This window comes from Arvicanthis niloticus, chromosome 19, assembly GCF_011762505.2.
Source record: "Arvicanthis niloticus isolate mArvNil1 chromosome 19, mArvNil1.pat.X, whole genome shotgun sequence".
Classification (NCBI taxonomy): Eukaryota; Metazoa; Chordata; class Mammalia; order Rodentia; family Muridae; genus Arvicanthis; species Arvicanthis niloticus.
This window is the reverse complement of record NC_047676.1, coordinates 37,625,988-37,649,470: the sequence shown is the minus strand read 5'-3', so window position 1 is coordinate 37,649,470 and position 23,483 is coordinate 37,625,988. Positions and strand designations below refer to the sequence as shown.

Sequence of the window (23,483 nt, the reverse complement as noted above, 5' to 3'; positions counted from 1 at the left end):
ACACACACATATGCACACACACACACACACACACACACACACACACACACACTAATTTGTCTTCAGAAAACAAGAACAATAAAAGCATACAATAACACAAAGTACCAAAGAGAAGAGAAATTGAAATAAAAACAAGGAAAAAGGTCAATAAATAATTGTATGTTCAACATCACTGTCCTTCAAACTTCAAAAAAGAAATGAAAATATTCTTACGCAAACTCGGGGAGTTCATCATTAGTGTCAACTTCCCTCCAGAAATAATGAAGGATTATTTCAAATTAAAACTCTGAGATCTCTAGACAGGGTACACAAAGATCAGTTTCTTCCTAGTTTAACAGCAAACCACATAAAGCAATTATTTTAAATCTGTGATGATTCAACAGGAAGTAGTGAGTGTGTTTTACACATAGTGGCATCAGGGAGGAAGACCAGACATTTGGAGTGTGAGCTGGACAGCTCAGCTGGGGCGTGGCTTCCTTCAGGCCTCATGACCTTTGCTCCTGAAAGTCACTGACAACGAAAGAAAGCAACCTGACTCCGCAGAGTGGACTCTGATCTCCCCACATAAGCTCTGGTGTGTGTCATCCCCACATCACAATGGTGCACACACTAATAAATACTGTTTATAGGATACGTGAGAACAAAGTTTTCATGTTATTAAAATAAAGTTGGCCTTCTGCTAAACTAGACTTTTAAATTTTTAAACGCTCATTTCAGTCTCCTAAATAGCCATCATGAAAACACATCAAAATGTTATAAGGCAGGAATTAAAATGAGATTCTAGAAAAATGGCTATTTAAAACACACACATAGCCAGGCAGTGGTAGCACACGCCTTTAATCCCAGCACTTGGGAGGCAGAGGCAGGTGGATTTTTGAGTTTGAGGCTAGCCTGGTCTACAGAGTGAGTTCCAGGACAGCCTGGACTATATAGAGAAACCCTGTCTCAATAAACCAAAATTAAAAAATAAGAATAAAAAAGAGTATTAAAACACACACACAAGGCTAGTATAAAAAATGAACAGGAATAGACATAATGCATACAGAAAATGAATAGAAAACCAACATGTTTTTATTAGTAGGTAGGAAGGAGGGAGGTGGGAGGTGTTGGAGGTGTGAGGAGCTTACAGAGACCACAATAACATGAGCTAAAACAGACTTAAAGGTAGTACCTGCTAATAGAGACAACAGATATAAAGCATCACGAACACCAAGTAATAGAATTGTATAAACATGTAGAACAACACACTCCTCCAAAGTAATGAGGGAAACAGTGATAAAACCATAGGTAGAAATGGACAGCTCAATGATACAGTACTTCTGTTTTCAGTAATAGTCAGAAAAATAAATGAAATGAAAAATGAAAGGAGCAAAAGTGTCAACAAAATGAAGACCCTGTGACGTATATTTCTAATCCACACAACCAATCCTCTGTCTCGAAAGAGACAGGAGTCAATTAGATTTGAGTGCTGCCCAAAGAGTCGTGTGTTAAAGCCTTGATCCCCAGAGTGATGGTGAGAGCTTGAGGAGGTGGGACCTAGTGTGGACTAGGTCACAGGTGTGTGTGCTGAAGAGGCATTGTGGGGTTTCAGCTTCTCTGTTCTTTCTTTATCCTGGAGCACGGGGGTTGGGGGGTGCAGTTTTGCTATCTCATATGCCTCTTGTCATATGCTGCCCCACCATATATCCTCGACACATCATGGAATAGGACCTTCCAATAAATGAGCCAAAAATAAGTCACCTCTCTTTATATGTTGGTTATCTCTTAACCAATGAGCTGGCTCTCCAGTTTCCCTTAAGTATCATAGCAAGAGGAAAAAGAAGCTAAGAAATCTTCTTATGGAGAGTCATTAAAAGAAACCAACAATCACTTATTCAAACTAATGAAAGTCAGCAAAGTTACAGAACACAAGGATAATCTAAAAATATCATTTGTATTCCATTATACAAAGAAGAACCACCTGCAAATGAAATAAAAAATCTATTTACATAAAAATTATTCAAAGAAATGTAGAACTTATATGCTAAAAGGTTTAAAACAGCACTGAAAGAAAATTTTAGATATCTGAGTAAGTAAAAGATATCCTCAGTTCACACTTTGGAAAAATTAACATACAACTGTGTCAGTCCATGCAGACTGCCATTTTTTTTTTAAAAAAAGAATCTTCTATTTTTCATCGTTTGGAAGCTACAAAGTCGATAGGCTCAGTGTCTGGTAAGGGACCACTGTTGGTGTCAGGCAGTAATGTAAAAGAAAGGCTGGTGACAGATGCCACTCTGTCCCATTTGCTAGAGGAGGAAGAGAGCTCTCAGCTACCTGGCCTAGTGGATCGACCGCACAGGGCAGTCCCGCATCACATGGACACTAGGATCCCAGGATATTGACTTGGGAGGGAAAACATGCGCTTAGTATATAGCCAAAGACAATAATTCACAAACCGATGTGCAGGTTAAATGCAAACATCTACAAATTCCAGCTGCTTTTGTTTGCAAAAATGGACAAGATGGCCACAGAAGAACTGATGCCGTAAAACAAGGGAGTCCAAGTAAACAGCCAAAGCAAGCTTGTCACTGGAGAACAGAGCTACTCCACACACAGCCAAAGCAAGCTTGTCACTGGAGAACAGAGCTACTCCACACACAGCCAAAGCAAGCTTGTCACTGGAGAACACAGCTGCTCCACACACAGCCAAAGCAAGCTTGTCACTGGAGAACACAGCTACTCCACACACAGCCAAAGCAAGCTTGTCACTGGAGAACAGAGCTACTCCACACTACTCTGATTTCAATTCCTTAGAATCACACCAAAGATGCAAGAAATTAAAAAAATATTAGACTCCATCAAAGTGTAAAACTTACTGGATCGAAGACATTATCAAGAAAATGAAAAGAAAACACACAAAATAAAGTCTTTATCATTCGTATGTTAAGGATCTAGTAATAAAGATGTAATATTCAGAATAAAGAATATTTACCATTCAGTAATAAAAATTAAAGTAACACAATACAAAAACAAGAAAAGGTTTGGAACAGACGTTTCTTTAAAGATATGTAAATGGACAATAAACACAAGAGAACATTCTGAAAATCATCATGCATTATGAGGTTACTGAAACTAGAGAGCTAGATTCACACAGATGTACACACAATCACACATGCACTCACACAACTTTTGAAGAAAAAAATAAAGAAGAAAAGCAGATGTGGAGAAAGTGGAACTGTCATCAAAATGATAGTGGGGAGGGTGTGGTCACTATGCAAACCATTCAGCCATTCCTCAGAGAGAGATAGAGAACGAGAATACATTTAGGTCCTGGAGAGTCCATCAACTGATGAATGAATAAACCTATGAGCTGCGTCTGTCCATCAAAGAGAATACTGAATGATGGAAAGGGAACAGAGTACTGATCCATGCCACAAGAATGAAACTTGAAAGCATCCACAGAAAAAGGGACTAAGTCAGTGGTTACCAGACACTGGGATGGAGAAAGAGGGCAAAACTGTTGGTAGTGTGGGGTTCTTTAACTAGTGGAAGTGTTCTGAAATAGGTGACGTGGTTATAATCATGATTGTATCAAAAACCACTGAACAATGCTCTTTCGTGACTTGAAGACTGTACTACTATCCTGAAGCTGTGATGAGATACCATGCTGAAAAGTTACTTAGAGAAGAAACCTTTATTTTGGCTTGTGGTTCCAGAGGACTGGAAGGCAGGCAAGCCATGGCACCAGGACTAAAGAAGGAGGATGGGAGGTCACATCTCAACCCCACACAAGAAGCAGAGAGAGAAAGCAATGAGCATGGCAGAGTTAGGAATCCACAAAGATCTAGAGGTGATGCTCCGCCAGCAAGCCCCTCCCCCCAGCCTCCCCAAAAAGCACCGCCAACTGGAGACCAAGCATTCAAATACAAGAGCCTACACGGAACAGTGTCAATCAAACCACCCTAAGGATTATATAAACTTCAATTTGAAATCTGGGTTTTATTTTCAACTTTTATTGAACACACACCTGTTGATTTCTTTTTCCACACATCTCAGGTGACATGACAACATTGTCCCTAAATTGGCGGTTTGGACTTTCCCAACACTACTGTGTACTTGTGTGGAATTTGCATCAACCTCTCTGTATAATGTCTTAAACTGTGTGGTTTTGAACAAACAAACTAAAGTACCCTAGTTGTCTAGCCTTATAAAAGACTGTTCCTAGAAGCCGTGTGTTTTTAAATAAGCATATAAATATACAGTTTGAGACTTATTGCCAATATAGAAATAAGTGGAAATAGATAAAAAGATGACAGACCTAAGGAACACAATCTTAGTAGGAAATTACTTACTCTTTCACAGATGCCTCTGGAAGTCAGTCATATTAACTCCTCTCCATGCAAATGATACCACTTAGGATATATTACATAATTTGCTCTAGGGAGTACTTATTCTTATATTATAGGGAGTACGCATTTATTTGCTTATCTATTTGCATATTGGAATGCTTCCGCTTGTATTACATGTTAATGTGGACGTTCAGTCACTGGGAACTTACCCTAAGCATGGGGCCATTTTGAAACACGTGTGGTTCATCACACACCACACAGTATTCATTCAGTACAGGGATCCGCTGTTCAGCAAACTCAATGGTCTGATAAAACAATACAAGGATATAAGCAGTGCAGTTCTCAAGTGATGTGTGCCCCCAGCCAAGACTAGGTGCTCCCAACAGTACATGGTCTTAACTCATACCTGCACCAGGAAGCCGCGGTCTCGGATTGGAATGCATTTTGCACCATTTGTCTATAAAAAGCAAAGTTTTTTTTAAAAAGTAATTTTTCATTGGGGAAAAATGCAGTTCTTACCTTTTTCAGAAATGAATGCAGACCACATTAGTATTGTCAGATAGAATAATATCAAAACGTTGAATTTCTTTACTAATCCTGCCATAGTTGTATAATCTGCAACTTTGCCTTAAAAAATGATATTCTTAATTTCTCATCTTTTAGTAGAAATGGCTGTCATCACATGAAGTTAGTTTATTCTATTGCTGACCAAAAAAATGTCCACACTGTCATTAGAATATTCAAATCTTATCACACGCAATGATTCCTTTAAGGAAAATTATAGGGCTGTGAGCTAAGGTTCTGATACGCAATCTCTTATTGGGCTAACTAAGAACAGGGGGAAATATACACATTTTCTTTTACAAACTATCTAAAATTATCTTTCTCAGTGAAACTATCATGGGAAACACTCCTTATGTACTGGATTGACACGACTTTCTCCATGTCATTAAAGCACAGCATTAAATGGACTTTTAAAATATTCATATAAAGTTATAAGGATTGTCTATGTTTTCTAACACAAGTATAATTTTACAGTAGTAGCTGTGATTCAGTTGTAGGGAAAAGTCTATGTATGAATGACTTCCTAAACACAGTCTCTTATTTGTGTGTGTGTGTGTGTGTATGTATGTATGTACATACATATATAATATATATATATATAATATATGTATGTATGTATATATATATATTTGGGTGTATCCCTATGAATCATTAAACTGACACTCACAACAAATGCATATTTAAAACAGCAAACAAAACTTTCATTAACCATTATTACATAACTACATGTATAATTAAAGTCTGTCAGATGTTGGCTGAATGTTAATCACTGGAGGGGTAAATTTTGTGTAAGGCTGATTCATAGTCAATACCAACCATACAGTCATCCACTGAACCCACGCTGCCCCCAAACTGTGTTAGCACAGAATGGACACTGAGAAAAACTTCACGTGAGACTCTTGAACTAGATAGATCTATCACTGACCACAATGTTCACAGACAAAATTCTCTAATGTATAACTCGAATAATAGTCTTAATTATGAGACAAGTGTCCTCCACCACGCATGAGGTGAGAAGACGAAATGGCCTACTTAATAAAGATTAAAAGCTTTGTAAATCTAATTGAATTTCTTTGATTTTTAGTAGTACTCAATGATAGGAATATGAACCGAAATGAAAATCAGTAATCACATTTTTTTTTTCAGAACCCATACTAACTGTTCTGGGCCATCTGTAAATACTGGATACACAAAAATAATATTTCCAAAGGAAAAACACAGCAGATTTTAAAACAAAAGAAATAACATTGTCTTGCTTCTTTTTTTCCCCAGGTCTTATTTAAAAAAAAAAAAAAAAAGTGAACAAATTTCTTGCCCCTTAGCTATATATAAGAAGGCAAGATGAAAGTGTTTACGCACAGGAGGCTGGGAAGAAGACGACGATGGTGTTAAAATACCGATAAGCCCTGAGGTAAGCGAGAGCCTCCTGCCCTCTGCGTTGGGTTCCTTGAAATGCTCTGTTTTCGATGTTTTGGGGGCACTGGAGTAAGACTTGCTGAGCAACTTGTGATTTTTCAGCCCATATAACTCTTCCATTCTGAGATTACTGGAGTAAGACCTGCTTAGCAGTTTGTGGGACTTCAAGTTGGTGTTGTGCTCACATCGTGGGTCTCCAGAACAGGATCGAGTCAATAACTTATGCGACTTCAGTGTGAGGCAGTCCTCCTGCTTGCTGGCTGCGGGGCAGGGCCGGCCCAAAAGTTTGTGCGATTTAATGGTGGGCATCGCCTGCTCGGCCCTGGGGTCGCTGGACAGCGAGCGACCGAAGGTCCTGTGCGACTTGGCACACATATCATCGGCTTTGACAGTACTGGAGCAAGTCCTACGAAGCAGCTTGTGTGTTTTGGAGATGCCGTCTTGTTCGGGTTTCAGTTTGGATTTGCTTTTGCCACAACCAGGGGGAGGATAGCTGGGCGACCTTGGAGATGAGCAACAGTTAACTCAGGGCAAATACTGGACCTAACCTTAGGGCCCCAGCTTAACCACCAGACAAATGTTGGCACCCCATCAACCGCCTCCCTGCTCTGGGTGCAGAATGGGTCACAGGAATTAAACCATATCTTTGTTAAGCACAAGAAGACTGCAGCCTGGCTTCTCTCTCTGACCTACCCTAGAACCCCAGAAAGAACTAACTTTTGGTGAAACCTCTATTTTAAAACAAAATCTAATTTTAATACATTTTCCAATGTCAACTCAAACAAATGCCCATCGATCGATGTTTTAGATGGGACACCTGTAACTCAGTCTTTTCTTGGAAGTCATATATAAAATAAGCAGACAGCTAACAAGAAAGAATACTTTTAAACTAGGTAAAGACGGACTCTATGGGGGATCAACACTAAGACAAGGATGAAGATGCCTGTTACCAACCTGCGCAAGGTAGAAAACAAATGCAGAGGAGACTTCACCTTCTTCTCTGACAGCTTCTTACCATGCGGGCAATTGGACTTTTCTTTGCTCTGTTTCCACTGCTGAGAAACAAACGTCTGCATGATTCTGTCAATGCAAAGGAAGTACTGTTAGCACAGTCCTAACGCCACCTAAACAAGTACTGGTTTTGTTGGTTGGATGGTTGGCAGATTGGTTTGGTGGCTGGAGGGGAGGGGGACAGGGGAGGTCGGAAGGGGCCGGAGGAGGTTGTTGCTGTTTTGCTTTGAAACAAGGTATCACTGTGTAGCCCTGGTCTGGAACTTGCTACAAAATTCAAGATAGTCTTGAACTCCCAGGGTTCAGACTGCCTTTTTAGTACTGGGATTAAAGGTGTGGCCACCATGCCCATCAATAAGGTGCCCACCAATAGTTAGATATCTACTGCATTGAGAACACATTATCAAGGGAATATAACATATTCGTAAGTAAAAGGCTAAGTTTGAGTTGTGAAATAATTTTCATACGAAGGAAGCCAGAATGTAAGAAATTACCATGACTCTTTTATGATGACTTATATCATAGAAGTGATTAAGAAACCTACTTACTAATAAATTAAAATAAAATACTGCTATAATTTAATTCTTCAAATTGTTGGAAAATTTATGAAACCATTTAAAAAATAATCCTGAGAGCACCCTCCAGGGTTGTTAACTTTTATGTGAATTATTTGAAGTGATGCCAATTTTTACTTCATTTTTCCATCTATGTTTTTTCTTCAAGAAAAAGAAAACCAGATTGTAAAACTATATGTAGCGATAAATGTTGTAAAAAATATATAGTTATCAAACACAGCCCATTCACCTATATCTGTGCTTTTTTAATATATATATATATATATATATATATATTCCTAACGTATCAGTTATTATCATAAAGTTAGGATTTAGCAATTCCTAGTCTCAGAATTTTCCACACCATCTGCTTTCTTGCTGCTTCGTGAAAAAGACTTTTATGGACTCTGACAGCAATGTCATCTGCAAAGGACCTGAGGCTGAGGCATTGAATCCCATCTTCCAAGTCACAGGGTAGGAGGATCCTGTAATGATGGTATCTCTGCACATGTGAAATTTTACAATTACATACTGTATGTACTATACATCGGCATTTTTATTTTCTTTCCAAAATCCCTTCAAGCCTGGTGGTCATGTTCTTTCGTTATCTCTAAAAACTGCTTCTAAGAGAGAAAACTGATGCCAGTATTTGTTTGTCAGCTTGACTACGCCAGGGACTAAAAAGGACTCTTGTATATGAAAAAAATTCCTATTAATTACAGAAAGTAGTTATTATTCCATGCATTCAAATAAGGCATCTGGTCAGTGGAGAAGGTGGGAGTCTTAGCAAGAAGACAATTACCAAAATTTCTCAACATCCTTCAGGTCTCAACTAGTCCACTTCACCATTTCTTACTGGTATGGTAGCGTTTCTCCTGCTATCTCTCATGTGTTCAGAAGAGTCATGGATGAATTGTCTGGCACGCTTAGGGGAACAGAAGTAGTTAAAAAAAATAAAGGAGAATAAATTGTGTTGACTGTGTTGACTGACACTGTGATGCTAACTGCACAGGATATTTACCTCGAAGATTAAGAGCAGGGCAGGGCATCTCTTTATTCTGTTTTTATTTAATGTCTGAAGACTGATTTTTTTTTAATTTTTTACTTGACATTTCAGGAAGATGAGTGTGTCATCATCATCATTATTTCTCCTTGATACTAATAAAAAGAAAACTCTTTGGAACTACTTTTTTGCACCAATTAGATTCAGATTATTTTCTTCCTATGCTGGAGAAAGTTCCTGATCCTACGACCTGCCACCTAAAACGGCTACCAAGGACAGGCTGGATAAGCTAATTGGAACCAAAGAACGTAACAGGTTAAATGGCCCTCAGGTTACATTGTTATTACAAAGTGTGGCCTTACCAGCTAACATTGGTAGCTCTTAGATGTGCTATGAGTCCTAGTTGTTCTTGTATGTAAAGGGAAACAACTGCTTCTTGTAGGACAGTTAATGTCAGTAATGATAGAAATTTTATGTAAGTTACACACACACACACACACACACACACACACACACATATATATATCTCACGTGTGCTGTGATGACCACTTTCTCATAACACAGAGTCATAGAATATTTAAGTATTTACTAAGTGAAGAACAATTAGACAAGTGCTGTATCAGCTACTTTCTGATCAAAATGAGGAACTTCAAAAATTAGGAACCGTTACGTAATTCTACCTTGGCATGTATATGAGACAAAGAAGACCTACACTATTTTCTTCCCACAAACAGAATTTAACTTTGATCAAGTACGTGTAGAGTCACTCACTGCTTCAGGGCTCACTGATATAGTCAACCTTTAATGGCAGACACCTCATCCCATAGACCACAACTTCTATGTCAGGTCAGACATGAACATTACTTAAGTATTTTTCTCTTAAGCTCTCTTGTTGACTTGACACTCACACAATATTCACTCAATGTCAAACACGTTCCACAACAAATACACGGCAACAGGATACACACTTTTATATGACAGACAGCACGTGGTTCCAAAGGATTGAACTAGAAATAGATTTGGACTCTAGCATTTTCTGGCTGGCTGGCTTTTAAGAAACAACTTGTATGCTCTGGGCTTCGGTTTCATCACTGAGGCAAAATGATAATAGTTCCTGTGTGTCACAAAATTCCAGTGGAGTGTAAGTTGCTGAATCTGTGTCAGTGTTTGGAAGGGCAGTGACATACACTAAGCACTTGGTCCTGGTGCCTGAAAACAGCAGGATAAAGGATCACGGAAAACATTGAATGAGGAGTAGCCTGAATTCCAAAATAGCATCCTTCAATATGTTTTAGGGAAAATAACCACTTCGAATCTTCTGAACAATCATGAAGATGAGACTAGAAATTTCAAATTGTGTTATTTTGACTAGATAGGACCAGGAGAACCACAGACCAAAACACTTACAATTCAAGAAACTTAATCCTGTACTGGACAGAAATTCAACACGAAAACATGAAAAACAATCTAACTCAATACTAGCAAATTATCTACAGAATTAAAATCCATTCATAAAAGAAGGTTAACAGTTCCAAAATCATTAACCACCAGGATGGATCTATGAACAGAAAATGTTACAGAATACACACGCATCTCTTAAGCACAGACCCCAGCACACTTTCTTTAAGTTTTCAGGCTTACAGCTATAGACACCATTTCTTTGTCCAAGCCCAAGTTATTCCCTCATGAGACAATACAGTCAGAACATGGTTTATTCTGGTGCTTCTGGTTTTTTGCTGTTGTTGTTGTTCTTAACTTGTTTTGATGAACACCATCCCACAAATAACAACAACAACCAGTGCTTACAAAATATGTCCAAGACAACACACTGGGAAGATACCCACAGGCCCCTCTACAGGATGCGTAAGCCAAAGACTCATGTAAGAAACAAAGTCCATCTGAAAAAAAGAAACCAATTGCACTGGAGAAGCCGCTCTAATTCCAGCACAGAAATATAAATAAAGATTTACTAAGGACTTTGAAAGAGAACACTGCATACTGCTATATTGTACTAAACATCCCTTGTAAATTAAATTTAGCTTTAGAGACACAGAATCTCATGTTAAGGGTTAATTATCTGGTTCTACATTTGTATGAGCATCTAGACTCAGCACTGAGCAGCTAAAAGTTTCTTCTTCTTTCAAATACAATCATGCATAATTCATATCTCCACAAGGATACCTCAGTATAGTACCATAAAAGCTGATGACAGTCCTACAGGCCTAAGATATGGACAGTCTCAGACATCACATAAGACTTCCGGCACCAGAGAATAGGAAGCGGGCACAGGGAGTTTTAAAGTGTTTTCCCTTAGAACATTACTCAATAACTGCTGGCATACGCTGAAAATGAAAATTCATTAAACTGAAGGAGAAAGCGTGGGCTGCATCCTGATCAAGGATCTAAACCACTGCATTAGTGCGCAAAAGCTAACGGGCTCTTAGTAAATCAAATTTATGGACTGGAAAGAATAAATAGTCCTTCAAGAATTCTTACACATTTAAAAAGCTGAAATTTTGACAGGTACAGAACTTATTATTTATGTTTTGGCCATGGTTAACTAGGATATATGTCAATAGTTTCAGTCAGGTTTTTTGCCTCTCATCTAAAGACAGAGGAAAACAAGTGAGGGGGAAAATGTGCACAGAAGGGAGCCCATGGTGTTGGTTAAATTAAGACTGCCATGATGGGTACCCATGAGATGGTTCAGCAGGCAAAATGCTTGCTGTGAAGTCTGACAGCCTCAGGGACCCACATGAAAATGGAAGAGAACAAACTCCACAACACACACACACACACACACACACAAAAGATAGATAGATAGATAGATAGATAGATAGATAGATAGATAGATAGATAGATAGATAGATAGACAGATCTAGATAGTCACTATTGGAAACAGAACGTGATTTCTTCAAACAATTAAAATCTAGTTAACACATGTTCTAGCAATCCCATCAGTATTTATCCAAGCAAATGAAATGTGTAGAGAAGAATCTTTTGCACAGTTATGTCTGCTGGAGCACCATTCAAAACAAACATCAGATGGAAACAACCTAAGGGCCCATCAGAGATGACTCCATTGGTTGGGCGTGGTGATGCAGACTTATAATTCTAGCAGTTCGGAGGCTGATCCTGGAGAGTAGAGACTGGGCTACACAGCAAGACTCTATCTCAAAGACATCAAAACAACGAAGCAGAGACAAGGACAATTACAAAATCCTGTCATTTGCAAACATCGTGGATGGAACTGGGGGTCATATTAAGTAACAGAAACCAGGCAGAGAAAAAAAGCAGCACATGCTCCCATCTCTATACAAGATCTCAAACTGTGGACCTCACTTCTGAGCACAAAGGAAACATGCTAGTATATTATAGAATAGGATGGTGATCGGGGGCTGGAGACAGTGCAGGGGTGGGTGGCAGGAAGGGAGAGCAATGAGTACTAGTCACAAAAAGATCGGAATTAGTTCTCTGTGCTGTGGCTCGGCATCATAATCGCAGGTTAGAATGTCGTCTGTGGGTTTCAAAAAGCTGGAAGATTTGGAATATTTTCATCACAGGCATGTGGTGCTGAAAATATAAATGTGCTGAACTTGTGTAGAACCACCATGTGCTATCCCAATATTGTGTGTAACTGTTATGCATTGCCAAAGCCTCTCTGGGGTAGGTAGGTAGTCTGGTAGCCGAGGCTCATCCAGATCCTATCCAAATACAGAGCTGTGCTCCCTGTGTACGAAAGGTCACCAAAGGAAACCATTTGGACAGCATAGTTATTTCCTTCAGTCAAACCACAAGCTCTGAAGATCCAGAAAGATTTGCTTGTCCCACATGTGATCTACACCCTCATATGTGACAGTATGCACCTTATGGCAGAAAAGCTGAATGGTCAACTCCTGGATCTGTAGCTCACCATTGTTCTTTCTCTACTAAAAGACATAATGCCTTTTCACTTGGCTCTATCAAGAGTGCTTTCTCCCCCACCCCTTTAAAAAAAACAAACAAACAAGAAACAGGGTTTTAGGTAAAACAGACTTTAAAAATCAGAAAACAAAAGTAAACTAGAGCTAAAAGCCACTATGAATAAGTCCCTGTTTTAAGAGGACCAGAAACAAAAGCTTGCTTCGTCTTTTCTCAACCCTCCCAACCGATCACCATTTATTTCAACTTCGTATCTATTAATGATACCAAAGTATGTCAGAATCTCAGTGACTACGGAAATGATAGGTCATAAATGCTAATGATGACATATTAAAGAATGTATTGGCCTATTTAAATAAATTCTATGAACACTATATTTTGGGACAACCATGTATATAGATAGATAGATAGATAGAGACATAGACAAAGAATAGACATAGACATAGATATATAGATATATAGATATATGGATATATAGAGATATAGAGATATAGAGATATAGAGATATAGAGATAGATAGATAAACTGAGATACTGTGGTTGCTTGACTAGGAATGGCCCCAATAGGTTCATGTGTTTGAATGCTGGGCCCATACAGAATGGCACTATATGAGGTATGGCCTTGTTGGAGGAAGGGTGTCACTGTGGGAATGGGCTTTGAGGTCTCATATGCTATGCCCAGTGTGACACATAGTCTCCTTCTGCTGCCTGCTGATCGAGATGTAGAGCTCTCCACTCCTGTCAAGCACCATCTCTGCCTGGGAACCACCATGCATCCCACCATGATGATGATGGACTAAGCCCCCAGAGCTGTAAGTCTGTAAGACGCAATTAAATGTTTCCCTTTGTAAAAGTTGCTGAGGTCATGATGTCACATCCCACTAATCAAAATAACTAAGACATACACTATTAGTAAAGGAACAAGGAAGGGAGAACTTACGAAGGAATGCTTCGAAGCACACGTGTAGGAAATCGTAATGGCCCAGAGTCAGTGGGTGCTAACCTGCTGCTTTTTCCAAGCCAGAGGAACAAACAGCACAAACCACCAACTGAATGTTGGGAAGGGGCAGATATAAAATGCTGAGCAGCCCAGCAGGATGAAAAAACAAACTTAAACAACAAACCACCTCTAGGTGACTCCCAGAGGAGAAGTCTCTCCTTCTCTCCATCTTCCCGCCTTTGCTCCTTCTGCTGGACACATCAGAGACCCCGAGAACCCGTGTGCACATGAGCAAGAAGGGTAGAGTGTGGGGTGTGGAAGGGTGAGTGGATGTGGACAGGAAGAAAGAGGGCCCTAGAAGCTGGATGGGGAGCTCAGAGAATGCCCCATCCCCAGGGACTCACTTGAAAGAGATGGAGGAGAACAAAGACAGCATAAGAGCAAAATGGGAATCCGGATCTCTTGAAAGACAATTCATTTTTTACACCTCAGCAAACTTACTTTTTCAGCTGATGTCCCAATCCAAACCGCTCTTTTGTCGAAATCTGAAAGACATCAACCGTGGGCACTGAAAAGGGGAGGGGGAGGGACACAGTTAAATACTGACTTGAGACTCATGCACAGAACAACTGAGTTGCTATTCGTGCGCATGTGCAGACGCACACACACTTACGAAGGAATGAATATTGTTCTTTGAAACATCGTTTAAGTCATGTAAGTGTGAAATATAAGACCATTGAAGGTTACATACTAATGCAAATATCTGTCTATGTTGTATACTACATAGGAATATGAAGAAAAATCTCAAAATAAGCAATAGCTTTAGTAACCACACTTCAGAAAGTCTGGGTAACATTCTTGAACTGTAAGTGAGACATGTTAATATTAAGACTATTTTTAAACAGCAGAAAATGAAGTTACAGCACAGACTTATTTTTTACTGTACATTCTCTTGATGTTCATATTTCACCATATATTATGTATATATGTATGTGCATATGCATATAATGTACATATACTTAAATAACTCTCAAAATTAGTGACTTACCTTAAATAGTTATTTAAAGAAGTGAAAATAATTATTTGATTTTAAGTATTTTAAAATTGAAATGTTAATTTGGTATTCATGAGGAAGGGTAAAAATGGTCAATAAAAGATAGAGGACATTCGAGTAGAAATATGTGTCAGAACTGTGAATATGAAACAGCCATTATATCCACGTATGTAAGACTATGAGGGCAAACTACTCAAGGAGGAGGAGACAGAGCTGGGGAAGAAGCTGTACATGCACGGGGGCTCAGGCATCCAGCAAAGAGGCTGACGCAGGATAGCCCAGAGGGTGGAGACTCCAGAACACTAGTTGAACATCTACTCATAAAATGCTTTCCAAAAAAAAAAAAAGGTGAAAAAACAAATTATCAATTAAGATGCAGAGTTATGGTGAGTACTCAGAACTGGTCACACGGCATTTGGCAATATGAAGCCACAGTAAATGTTGGTCTATATGAGAAGTGATGGCTCCATAACCTTGTCCTTGTGGATTCGGCAATATGAAGCCACAGTAAATGTTGGTCTGTATGAGAAGTGATGGCTCCATAACCTTGTCCTTGTGGATTTTAAGGGAGGAAAGAAGCAATGAAGGGAGCGGAGAAAGCTCGAATAAAAACATCTGACAGTGAAGAAAATGCAGAGCTACAGGGGCAGCTGAGAGGGAATTCGAGGTCAAGGGTTATATCTAATTATTCAGAGTGAAAAATAAATAATTTGTTGGTGAGAATCTTCTTGGAGGACAAGAATGGAATAGGACAGAAAGGAAACAGAGTTGTGTGATTACGTAAAAGTGGCGGGAGACTCGTGCACAAATCACAGTGTAGTACCACGTGGGTCCAGAATGTGACAGAACAGTCAGGAATGGGATGCCACGTTCAGCCACAGACATTTCACAGTTCTTAGTCCACGCTGCCCTACTCAGGATGGACACACGCCATTCCCCACACACCCATGAGTTCAATCCTAAGGATGCTCTAACCCTTCCGTAAAACTGAAGTATACTGGGATCATCAGTCCAATCCCATGTGTCCCCAACAAGAAGTTATTGCATTAAAAGAAAAATTTGTGAAATTTTTTCAAAGAATAGGATTTTTAAAAAGTAGCTAGAGAGATGAATCAACAGATAATGAGCCTAACGCTCCAGCCGAAGACCAAGGTTCAGTTCCCAGCACCCACAACATGGCCAGTAATGTCTCTAATTCCAGGCGCAGGAGAGCGGGTGCTCTCTTCCGGCCTTGAGTTCACTAGCCAGACACACACACACACACACACAGAGAGAGAGAGAGAGAGAGAGAGAGAGAGAGAGAGAGAGAGAGAGAGAGAGAGAGAGAGCACAGACATATATGCAGGCAAAATGCATATAAAATTAAGTCTTTACAAGAGAAGAAAAGGAATAGGTCATGTTCTTCCCCAAGATTTCAAACATAAAATGTTCTCATGGGCAGAAATAAAAACTGACTAATAAGAGAAAGTCAAAGGAGATTGGTCTACTCTTAAGGTATAGCAAGGTCCAAAGACACTGAAAAAATTAAAACCCTTCAGGGGAGAAAGTGTATGAGAGACATGGAGAAGGGAAATGGCAATATTTGGCAGTGATGCCTATCCAGCATATATTCTAGGTAATTCTAAAAACTAACAAACAAAATTTTAAGACTTAGTCACTGCATAAAAGACTAGACAATAAGTGCTCATGCTTTAACAAAATAATTAATTTTTAAGGAAACTATGAATAACAAATATTGACTCACTCAGTAGCAATACAAATTAAATGACCTAAAAACTTAAAAGTATACCAAAACAGCTCATAAAATGCTATTTTAAAAATATTCCAAAGCTCAAATGATAAAATGACTAATACTGTTAAAGTGAATGTAATTAACCATAAGTAATTCCTTTTAATGAAATAATATAAACAAGTCAAGAAAGCAGCAGGGAGGGTACAGAGAGCCTCAATGCTATCTTTAGTTTTCAGTAACTCTAAACGCATTTTATGTAAAATTTTAACAATGCCTTAAAAACTTAATAACTTCCTGCAAACCAGTAATAATGAGCTGAAAATTATTCTGAACTATAAAGTGTGATTAAGCCAGGACTTGTGGATAAACTCATGGAAAGTAGTATATGCTTCGTCAAAGGAGCAGGGCAAAGGAGGGCAAACTGCACTAATACATAAAATTATAAACCGTGACAAATATTCTCTTATAAGAAAAGCAGGTATCCACCAGAGTGGAGTGCTCATTTCTCAACAGAATTTCTACAGCAGTACACCAAACGCTCCGGAAACAGGAACAAAGACTGGATGGGAAGAATGCAAGAGAAAGACACTGGGGACAAGTGCTCTGAGCCTTCAGGGCGTGACGTGGCACTGAGTGCATGGTCTCACTGCAGCCTGGTTAGCTGCAAGGGATCCACAAGCCTGGGACCATGTTCAGGAGGCCTTAACCCTCAGAATGTCTACAGCAGACACTCTCAACCTGTAAGTCATGGCCCCTTTGGGGGTCAAATGATCCCTTTACACAGGGGTCACCTAAGAAGGGGTCATCTTCATATCAAATACTTAGTTATAATTCATAATGGTAGCAAAATTACAGTTATGAAGTAGTAACAAAAATAAATTTATGATTGGGGGGTCACTGCAACATGAGGAACTATATTGAGGCGTCCCAGCACTTAGGAAGGTTGAGAATCACTGGCCTACAGGCAAGCTAATGTTTTCTTCTGTGGTCCAGCCATTGATAAGTTGCCTATGTTCCCATAAACACTATACTCATGTTCATCCAAGCAACCATAATTAAGCTAAGTGGGACACACACATGCAAATACGTGCGTGCGCACACACGCATGCATACACACACACACACACTGGATACCAATGTAGGAGGGGTTTGTTGTGTAGAAAAAAAAAACACTTCAGCAAAAGAGGGAAGAAGTGAGAGAGGATAATGGGGTTTAAAAAATGCTAAAAACTTATCATACACATGTATGAAATTGTCAAAAGAGAAGAGCTTTGTAAAGGACTTCAAAGACTACCAGGATGTTGTCCTGTACACCTTTCTGAGGACTAAAGACTTCACATCGGAGAAAAAAGAAAAAAAAGAAAAACGATTTCATTCAAGGTAGGAAAGAAATAGAATTTGACAGAAAGAGATGTATTTTCACATTAAAATAATAGAAAGTTAGTAAAATTTTCTTACTTCATATAATTTTCTTTGGGACACGAAGGCTGCATAAAACAAGTAGAAATTATTCTGATACTCTGACCAGGCAAGCACAGGTGCAGAGGATACCAACAGTGAGCTATTTAAACAAAGAGGCTTACTAGCAGGAGCTGGTCAGTGTTCCAACAGAAAAGCAAAAGAGGGCTGGTGCTTTTAAGTAATATATACTACTGTTTAACAAACTCAATCATGTTTAAAGTATATACAATAAAAATTATCCTTAACTTTAATTTCAAACTGTGAAACACCTGTCCTGTTTCTTCTTTTCTTTTTACTCACAGTCGGATTAAATGCGGCACTTCAAATTAGTGCCCGTCATACATTCCTAGAACATAGGAGGAAATGCTTTTCAAAAAGAACTGCTAAGTAGGTCAGTTTAAATCTTGGATTAGTCACAAAATTTTACAAGTTCCTTTTACTATAAATGTTGACACCGAAAAACAACCCTCAAGAAATATCATCTCATTTATATCACACTCTCACCTCCTAAGGCCGAGGGATCATCTCAGAAGAGTGGGCAGAAAGACTGTAACAGCCAGAGGTACTGGTCAAACAGCAAAATGGTGTTTGCTAGACATGGTGGGTCTGCAATTCACAGCAGCTGTGACTAAATGCACAGGATCAAGGCAGCCAAAATACCAGACTGGATGGGAGAGGCTCACTCTGCCTCCTACCTCAGAAGCTACTGGCCATTGATGGCTACTGTGGGAGTGGGTGGGAGAGTGAATTTTCTTCAGGGATTTGAGAGACTACCCAAGCTCCAGTGTATGGCCCTCAACTAGCAACTAGGTATATAGCACTGAGTGACTGCAGAAGGTTTATAAAGGAGAGGGGAGACAGGGCGTGTGGGGGTAGGAAGAGAGAGAGAGAGAGAGAGAGAGAGAGAGAGAGAGAGAGAGAGAATATGCATGTGACACTCATCAAGGGAAGATGGGGGTAGGAATTAGAAGGGAGTGGATTTGATCAAAGCACATTGAATACATGTAGAAAATTTTGAAAAAAAATGTAATTATTGTCAACAGTATAAAATTGTGTTCATAACAGAATTTAATACAAAAAGATTTTTTCCATCATTTTACCTGTTTGCAATAATCAAAATTATAAGTAAAGATAAACCCTGATTTTTGTTCTGGAAAGATTGGTCTACTCCTATGTATGTATCATGGTCCATGTTCAATCAAATGCTCCCCAAGTTTTCAGAAAGAAAGTAGTACCTACTGAAGGAATTTGCTAGTAAGATAGATATGGAAGTAAGAACTGAACAACCTACAATTTAACTAGTATGTTAAGAGAACGATGAGAAAGGTGGCCAAACTTCAGGTAAATGCAGTAATGTAAGAAAGTGGAAGAAAATTTTACTATTAAAAAAACAAACAAGTCTACGCTAACCTCCAGAGCCCTGCTGGCTGGCCCCAAATGCCCACCCTGTGAGAGAGGGTGTGAAAAGCCATCAGTCACAAATGCATCTCATACAAGGGGCAAAGAAGCACACACAGGCAGTAAGTTCTTAGAGACTGACCATGAGCGGCCAGGTCAGCCTGGCAGGGTGCTTGCCCCCATGAGGCTGTTGGTTCCTCCCATGCCCTACTCATGTTGAGTTGATGGCATAACATCTTCGATGAGTAAAGACATACGAGGAGATTTCTGAGACCTTGTGAGAAAACTCCATTTAAATAAGTCCACAGTATTGTAATCTCTGTTCCTCCATTCCACAGTCTGTTCCTGGGATGTGCTTTCATTCCCCTCCCAGGGCATGTCCTTTAAACCCTTCATCACCCTTATCACCACTCAGAATGATGGTTCCAAGATCCAGTTGTCCTTGTGACTATGTACAGCCCCAACTAATGTGACCTTTCCCTCCTAACTGTATACAACATAATGTCAAGTGAGCTTTGCTGCCATGACCTTGCTTAACCCTCAGAATATAAATTGTCTAATGCCCTGGATAAAGTAGGTTACTGCAGAAGACCACTTCCCCAGGTTCACACTGCTAAACAGAGCAGCCACAGTCACAATCTTCTGGAGACCCGAAGCAAGGATGTGGGGCAAACACTTATTAAGACTTGCTCTCAGGAGACCCCAGTATACACAATAAGCAAAGCAAAGAAGATGATTGAAAGAGGAACATCCCAGTAGGGGCACAAAATGAGGTGTCTGCCCTTTGGCACTGTCCTGTTGGTAGGATGTAAGCATGGATTACATCTCAGAGTTTATGTAGGCCACTGTTCTCATGCGAGTTATATTCAAATTGTGGGGTTGTGGGGCACATATGAAACTGTCTTAGTACAGTCCACTTAGGGTCTGTGAGCAAGTAGCCAGAACTGTGCAGGGCTTGAGAGATGATGTAAGGATGGGGTACCAAGGCTGGTAAAGGGTGTCATGGAATCAGGATGTGGTGGCAAACAATTTGCAGCCCAGCTCTCCAGCTGTCAAAACTTCAGGATGTAAGTCACTAAGGCACTGTTTTCCTTTCCAACACTTATTGGGAGAAAAAAATAAAACCTTACAAAACACACTAAGTTGTGAAGAGTATTTCAGCTCCTGCTGGACAAACTGAAGAATCACAGCTAAAAGGACTAATCTTGGACAAGCACTGACTGATGATCCCAGTCAACATTCAAAGTGATATGGACTAGATAAAAAAAAATCAAAACAATAACCCAGATGCTCCACAGGGCATATATACTATGGGGTCAGTAAAGAAGACAGACAAAATGAATATGTAGTGTGGTCATTCAGTCCAGCATTGTTATAAACTAAAACAACGGGCACAGTGGACGACAGACTGGCAAAAAAAGCCCAAGTCCTTGGCTATAAGAAATAAAAGAATCGCAGAAAGGATATATGATATGAAAGACAATAGAGTTATATGTGATCAATACATGCGGTAGGATTATATGGACACACACTTCATCTCATCTCATAAAGCTGGTGCTTCAGTGAAATTAAATAACTCACTTGTATTCCTGATTTAAATTTTTTTTAAAAGGTCAGACCAAAGAGCCCATTGTCTTTGAACCACTGTCAGGATAAAATTAAGCAGGCATACCTTGTATCAAGAAACATGGTTTTTGGACACTGTCCATCATGGTAAAAGCCCAAAGACCTGGACATGTCAAATGTGAGGCAGACTCTAGTCACCAACATGGGTGCAGGCCAGCTAATCCCTGGATCAACTGTTAGCCATTAAAGCACCATGATGTGTTTCCAACTTAGAAAGACATTTAAGTCCTCCAGCTTCATATCCCACATGACTGAAAACCAATGGGGTGGAGCGCACTGCAGCCAACTCTAAGTGAACCCAAAGAAAGCCCACAAGGAACAAAGTCTTGGGATGACTACAGCAGTAAGTAACTAGTTTAATATAAGCAGATGAAATTAGAGTATGGTGTGTGTGTGTGTGTGTGTGTGTGTGTGTGTGTGTGTGTGTGTGTGTGTGTACCATCACTGGTGGGAACACATTTTAGCCCTCTGATGTGTTTGGGTAAAATTTGCTTATAGTAGAATACCTTGCTTTTAATAACCATCAGTCGAATAGAACAGCACTGTCCCATAGGAATCCAAAGAGCAAACGTGATTCCATGACCTCAGCTTGCTATGGTTTTCTAAGTAAATTCTCTGGGAGTCATGGGAAGGATAAACAGGGAAATGAAATAACCAAGTTTAAGGTCTTGAGCCACAACTGTGTTCTAAACCTCTGAGCTTTCTTTTTGCCTTACAGAAACTGTTCAAGCCTCTTCAGTTCAGCATTATCCATGCAATTTCCATAATTATATAGGTGATAAATCATCTTGCTTAGCACAGAGCCCACACAGTTATCAAGATGCTTCACACGTTCAGAATTATCAAATAAACATTCATGTTGCACAGGGCACAGTCTTTAAAACAGCAGAGAAATAAGACTAACCTGGGCCATTTAAATACTGTGTTAGAGAACAGTGGAGTCGGACAATGATAGGTTCTGTTCGAATCACTTCCCAGGCAATGGCAATCTCCTCCTGCACAAACACGTTCAAAGAGTAAGTTTGGCTTCTCTTAGAGCTCAAAATAAAAAAAAAAAAAATAGTAATACACAGAACTTAAACTTAGGTTAATGGAATATATACATTATAAAGGTCTACAAATTATTTCAAAAACCAGTATTTTGTGAAAAGAAGGCCAAAGCATTCATTCTTTTGCCTTTGTGTCTGACATTAAAAATGAGAACTTACATAATTAAGTGCTATAATTAAAACAGACATTTTATGATATGTGGAAAAACAGTGAGAAAGAAATATTATCTCAGCTTCATTGATCAGTCTTCATAAATCACTTTAACAGCAGCAGTATGTGGTGGTGCTATAAAATAATCCAAACTCCTTTCAATAAAGATAAATGTACATGAGATGTGCCAGTCATGTTATAGAAATGGATACTTACATCCAGAAAGCTGACATCAATGTGCAGATCAATATCTACATCATCGATAGCTCCATATTCCCTGAAAGCGAAGATTAACATGAATGTTTTCATTTTCCTTAATAGTTTATAATTGATTGGTTATTTTAATTAAAAGTTTAGTCATGAATTCTGAATGCTGACTTTGAAGATCAGAAATGACCTTGGATATGAGTAAACTAATTCAGTTTACTCCTATTGTCCAATTTTTGGCCTATTTATACTACCGAACACACACACACACACACACACACACACACACACACACACACGCATACATAAATTCAAGAGTTGCTTGGTTCATGGTAGCAAAGAGTCCCGCTTCCCTGAGTCACAGTAGTCTCCCCTATGCGACTACTCTAGTATCACCAACCACTCAGAGGAAAAGGAACTGATCTTAACTGCAAGAAAGCAGTATCTGATATAAGGAGGCAACGGGGAGACACAATAAAATTACAGTAATGGATTCTTCTTCTGCCTCAAACATGGGTGTCTTGGAAACTGGCCAAGAGCTGTTACTCACACAGCATTGTCTTAAGAGTATTGGTAGCCCTGAGTCTGACAAGGTGACATGCAACTAAGTAGTGACAGGGTGACCCACATGGAGTCATTACAGCCAATCCAGTTTAGTTTTGTGTTTTATGCATATGCTAATCCACCACTCTGCCTGTAAGCTGTATCCCTGGGTCATAGGAAGGCACTATAAAAACCAACTTTTGTACAGCATAGTTTTTAATTTAATGAAATTAAATTTCCCTTTGATTGGTTGGTGATACTGGAGCAATCACTTGGGGAAGACTACTGTGACTCGGGGAACTGGCAATATTTGGTACCATGAAGCAAGCAACTCTTGAATTTATGTATGGAAGTGTGTGTGTGTGTGTGTGTGTGTGAGTGAAAATGAAAAATAACAGTTTTAATATTCTTCACATATGTGTCTATAAGTTTATATGTTCACACAATTATTCTGAAGTTATGAAATAGGATAGAGAATCAGGAATAAAATATGGAAATAACCAAAATCATAGAATCAATATAC

General features: G+C 39.2%; 1 protein-coding gene across 2 annotated transcripts in view; it reads right to left on the bottom strand.

The window, feature by feature from the left end:
* Parp8 (poly(ADP-ribose) polymerase family member 8) overlaps positions 1-23,483 on the bottom strand; it is a 165,354-nt gene that overhangs the window by 33,749 nt on the left and 108,122 nt on the right. For both annotated transcript variants that reach the window (XM_076916193.1, XM_034523612.2), the window contains exons 9-15: positions 22,427-22,487; positions 21,915-22,005; positions 14,241-14,307; positions 7,266-7,391; positions 6,255-6,813; positions 4,738-4,788; positions 4,541-4,636 (exon numbers count right to left, since the gene is read on the bottom strand). In XM_076916193.1, coding sequence (XP_076772308.1) covers positions 4,541-4,636; positions 4,738-4,788; positions 6,255-6,813; positions 7,266-7,391; positions 14,241-14,307; positions 21,915-22,005; positions 22,427-22,487 — 1,051 coding nt within the window. The remainder of the gene's footprint in view (positions 1-4,540; positions 4,637-4,737; positions 4,789-6,254; positions 6,814-7,265; positions 7,392-14,240; positions 14,308-21,914; positions 22,006-22,426; positions 22,488-23,483) is intronic.